General features: G+C 54.6%; 1 protein-coding gene across 1 annotated transcript; it reads right to left on the bottom strand.

Moving 5' to 3' along the window:
* Positions 1 to 521: 521 nt before the first annotated feature.
* On the bottom strand, positions 522 to 4,500 carry LOC105453036. The gene is made up of 2 exons (XM_011694692.1): positions 4,307 to 4,500; positions 522 to 3,413 (listed from the first exon to the last, which is right to left on the bottom strand). The coding sequence occupies exons 1-2, from the start codon at positions 4,442 to 4,444 to the stop codon at positions 522 to 524; spliced, it is 3,030 nt and encodes a 1,009-aa protein (XP_011692994.1). The 5' UTR covers positions 4,445 to 4,500.
* Between the last annotated feature and the right edge of the window lie 608 nt (positions 4,501 to 5,108).

Raw genomic sequence — 5,108 nt, 5'->3', positions numbered from 1 at the left:
AAGAAAACAAAAATATGTGGAAATATCAATTGTTATAACCATCGCGATTACGTGTATAAATGGGAAGTATTTAGTAAATGTGTAAAAAAATAATACGAAAATCTATCATCGTCACGATCGCGAATGTTATTAATTTTTTGTGTATTCGGTTTTCAATTTTTTACCGGAGCGAGAAGAGAGTTTTGCCGCACGCGCGCGCACGAAATCAAACCCGCGCTATTTTCAATCGTATTTAACGTTTGTTATTACGGTACACACTGCGATTTGGCGATAATAACAATAATAACGCCGGCAGAAATATAAACGTCGATTGCGATTTTATCTGTTTGCCAATTATTTCGTTGCTGCGCTTTGTTTTAACTCCCACCGTTTCGATTTAAACGAGTTTACATTTGAAAATTCGTTACGCCCGGCTTAGCGTGCAACGAACCGTAACTGCGAATCATTTTGCAACAAAGACTAATTACATTAAAACACGATGTAAATATTATAACGCTCGGGCATCGACGAGACATGTATTTTCATACTACGCTCTCCACGCTGGGGCACGACGACAGTTTGCACAAGAGCTCGGGATTTCTTTCGATTCTATCCAGGACGATTTGCAACTCCTGCACCTCCTCGGGCGACAGCGGCGTTCCCTGATGGTCCGACAGGACGGCTACGGCGTCGGAGAGGCTCAAGGACGCCATCAGCGCGACGCCGCCGTCTCTGTCGCGATTCAGCAGGCCCTGTTTCAGCATCTTAATGTACCTCTTCAGAGCGGAGTTCATCGCGAGTCCTATTTTCGAATCGTGTCGCGGTAGCTGCAGCTCCTCCTCGTCGACGCCGCGTCCCCGCGCGATATCGCCCCATCGTCGCCGCGTCTCTTCCGCCTTCTCCGCAGAAACGCTACCGCACTCGCGCGGGGCGAGAGACGTCGCCGCCGCCGCCGCCTCCGCGGACGGGGATTCATCGTATCTCATTTCGTCGACCGCGCCGTTTGATCGAGTATTCAATTTCGTGCCGTTTAATCCGCTTTTCGTCTCGGAATTTGCATCCCGTCGCGCCGGATGCGGAGCCGCGGCGGGTCCGCGGCTCCGGAGAAGGTTGTTCGCGCTGGCGGGTCTCGCTCGCAGATCTCGTATAATTTTCAGTATTCTCGATCGAGCGACGTCGTTGGCGCTGTTAGATTTCATGTCGTTTCCCGCCGCCGCCCGCGTCCTCGCGCTACCCGTTGCTCGATTCCCGTCGCTTCTCCCGGCCGTCCCTGTATCCTCCCGCGGGGGAGGATCGATCCGGCACGTAAGCCCCGCGAGTTTCTCGCCGTCGGGGATCGCGGATTTATCGGTATCGTCGGCCGGGTTTAACACTTCGGCGGATAATTCAATCTGCGGGCTTAGCGACGCGCCTTTCGAGGGATTCTCCGCGCTTCTTAACCGTCGCCTTCCACCGCGATTTAATTTCGCCGGGCTCTCCCGTCGATCCCGCTGCACGGACGGCGGGAAGAGTCCCGGCGCATTATTCCCGGGTACCGGCCCGCCTCTCGCAGCGTCGTCGGTGCCGGATCGGCTCGTTATTAATTCCGGCTTCTCCTTTGTCGCCGAAGTTTCGCTCGTAGTTACAGGCGCGTCAGCGGCGGGGTAAGCGGTACGGGACGTGCGCCTCCTCGGGCGAGCCGGCGTTCGTGCTGGCGACGACAAGAACGACAAAGCCGCATTGTCGGGCGACGTCGTGCTGCAGCTCGCTGGCATTTTTTCCCCGCCGGGCAAATCGGTAGTCTCCAAAGTTCGTCCCTCCTCGTTGTCCTCCACCGCGACGCCTTCGACATCCTTTGATTTTATACTCCACTGCCCGTGTCGCGGCGGCCGTGTCGCCGGATCCTCCCCGCTTTGTTGCTCGACTGTCATCCCGATAAATTCCTTTCCCGGCGACGCGCCAACGAAACTCGCCGCTCTTCGCCCGGACAACGCCGGATTGTGGCCCGTCGAGGATTCCTTCGAACGTTCTCGGGACGAAACTTCTGCCAATTTCTGCCTCGGCGGAAAACTCCCGCGCGCCGACCTCGGTCCCGCGACCCTCGCGGCGGAAAACTCCGTAACGTTTCCTCCGTACTTCCTGTTGAAGGAGGTGCCACGGTTGCCCGACATCCAAGGTGGACGCGAGGACGCGTGGCTCCTGGGACTGATCGACGACTCGCGCGAACGCCACGACGCTTCGTCCTCCCGGCGCTTGCTGGAATCGCTGCGGATGCTGGCGATCTCGCTGGAGCTCACCGAAATAAAATTCAACCTGATCCCGCTCGCCTCCCTCTCCGCGCGACGTTTGTCCGACGACATCAGCGGGGACACGGTGGGTGGATAATCTTCCAATTTTTTCTTTCTCGGCGTTCCCGTCGCTTCCCGTCGCCCGTCCAGCGACGTAGCGGCGCGCGATAACGAAAAGATCTTCGACGTGTTTCTTCCCCTCGCGCTGGCCGGTCGATCGTTTCCCGTCCACGAAGACTCCTTTCTCGTCCTAAGACCGGCGGATTGCGGACAGTCGTCTACCACGTTGTGTCCGAGTGTCGGCCCTTCGTCCGCCCGATTACGAGATCGCGTCGGAAACGACTTCTTCAAAATCGGCACTCGCGATCTTGAATCTCGATTGCTCGTCGTGATCGCGAGAACGTCATCCGGTGGCGCTCGAACGCACGGATTCCCGTTATCGTCCACGCCGGGCAATTTTGGAGGATTGCCGTCGACGTTTTCCCAAAGATGATTTCTACTATTTTCACGATCCGCACCATCGTTGGGAATCGTTTCCGTCTCCTTCTCGCTGGTCCGCGGCCTCCTCGCGCCCTTCGACAAAAAGTAGTTCAGCGGATGAGGACGCGCGACGTTCCGTCGGCTCGTCGCCGCGGCGACGTCGTAGTACTCCTCGACGAAGTCGAAGAGGCTGTGGTCGTATCGATCGTTCAATCGCACGCCGATCACCGAGTCGGCCGAGCTCAGGTGCAGCGAGTTCAAGACGACGTCGCCCGGCGGCTGGAAGTCGTCGTACTGCCTCCTCAGGGTCGCCTCGATCAGCTTGTGACGGTAGGCTTTGTAGTCGAGGCTCGACATGTCGATTATCCGACGTCGCGAGTCCGCGGGGAACGTGGGACGATCCGCGGGCGGGCATTTCCGTACCTCATTCGATCCGCGATCTCCGATCCTCCTCCCGTCGTCGACTCGAATCCCGCGCCGGCTCGAGCTCCTCGAGACATCGCCGTCGTCACGTAGAGTCGGCGTGGAATTGATCCGCCCGCGAACGTATTCCGTATGCAGACTGGAACTCGACGTGGAGTCGGCCACTTCGACTCGCGCCGGATAATGTATCAATAACGATCGACTGCAGGCACGAGCGTGGCGACGCGAGGACGAAGTCTTCGTGAAGGCTCTCAGCGGCCTGTCCTACACGTAACGAAATATTCAATTGCACCCTCCTCCAGGAAACCGCGGTCTTTTTATGCGCGACGTTTAAATTTCCTCTCTATAAAGAGAGAGGGAGAGAGCGAGAGGGAGGAAATTTTTCGACAAACTACTTTAATCTCGTTCCGAATCTTTCTCGCAATTATATATACGCTTCTATCAGAGGGGAGGGGGGGGGGTAGGACGGGTGAGGCGGGCCGTCGCGGGAGAATTTTCTCACTTCGATTCCCGCCTTCCATAATGTAGTACGCAGCTGTATAGCTGTACATTATCGCCTTCAATGGATTCGGTATCGCGGTATCGCGGTACGCCCGCCCGCCATTGTGTTATAAACGCGAATGTTATATCACGGTTATGCCGACGAAGAAATTGGAAAATTTACAGTCCAGCGCGGTGCTTCCGCTCGAACACCGCGGAAGCGTTATCGATGCGCACCGGCGTTTTAAAGCGCGCGGGGAGAGGGATGGTTTTCCGAACGCGCGTTTTTCGAGATAGCGGCGTCGACGGCGCCGTTATATACATATATATATATGTATATGTGTGGTGTGTGTGTGTGTGTTTGTGTGTGTGTGTGCGCGTGTGAGTGTATATATGAATAAAAGCCGGTAACCGCCAAAGCCGCCCCTTGGCTCTTGTTTATCGAAGGAAACGCGTCGGGCGAATAATAAAAAAAAAGAAGTGGAATGAATAACAAACGTTACACCGTTCGTCGCGCGCTATTTCAAGCGTCGTGCGCGCGCGCGCGCGCGCGTTATCCTCGATAAGAGGTACTCGCATAACGTTTTCACGCTTGACTATCCCGCCGGGATGGCGGCAGGGAGGGCGGAGGGGCGGGGGGGGGTGAGAGAGCAAGACAATTTATCGGGGGCACGTACGAGCAGGAGGTAAACGCGCACGATCAGCGGCGCCGCTAACAAGATCGTCAGGGCTAAAGCGAAGGCGCTCTCGGCCACGAAGGGCGGTGTCGATCGCAAGGTTAAGACGAGCTTTCCCGGCGCCAGCACGTCGAACATCCCGATCGCTTGTTTCCCCGATCCCCCGTCGTAATTGCAAATCGACCCTCGTCGTCGTCTTTCGCACGTTTCACTTTAGGCCGCCGATCGCCGGTGCTGCGGACTCTCTCTGTCTCTCTCTCTCAGTCGGTCGATGCCGCCCTCGAAACGCCGGCTGCCATCGGCAGTGTCTTCCATAATGGAGCACTCACGTCGATAGTCGATACCTCGAAAGCCTTCGCTTTCTTCTTCTTTTTCTTTTGTCCCTTTTTTTTCTCTCGATCTTCTTTTACAGCCCCCCCCCCCCACATTCGGATCGGCTGCATTCCGAATTATCCGAATTATCGATCGCGGTTACAAGCTGCGGCTTTGCGCTTCGACCACACTTTATTGCTTAATACATGTAAATCATACGGTTTATTTTAAATCTGTCACCCGCCCGTCTCTCTCTCTCTTTGCCGCATATATTTTCTATTAAGATAAAACTTCTCTTTCTTGTCCGTTATTGGTTCTAAATCCTATACAATTTATGTCAGATTTCAAGATAGAATTCCATTTATAATTTTATATGATACGTCATGTATACGTCATACTCACATGTAATGAATATTCGTTTATTTTACACATAGATGAAATTCTATTCTGAATTCTATTCCGAATTTTATTCTGAATTTTGACATCAAAA

Source organism: Wasmannia auropunctata, unplaced genomic scaffold (assembly GCF_000956235.1).
Source record: "Wasmannia auropunctata unplaced genomic scaffold, wasmannia.A_1.0 LD336023.1, whole genome shotgun sequence".
Classification (NCBI taxonomy): Eukaryota; Metazoa; Arthropoda; class Insecta; order Hymenoptera; family Formicidae; genus Wasmannia; species Wasmannia auropunctata.
Note: the sequence above shows the minus strand (reverse complement) of the source record. Positions and strands in the feature narration are given on the sequence as shown.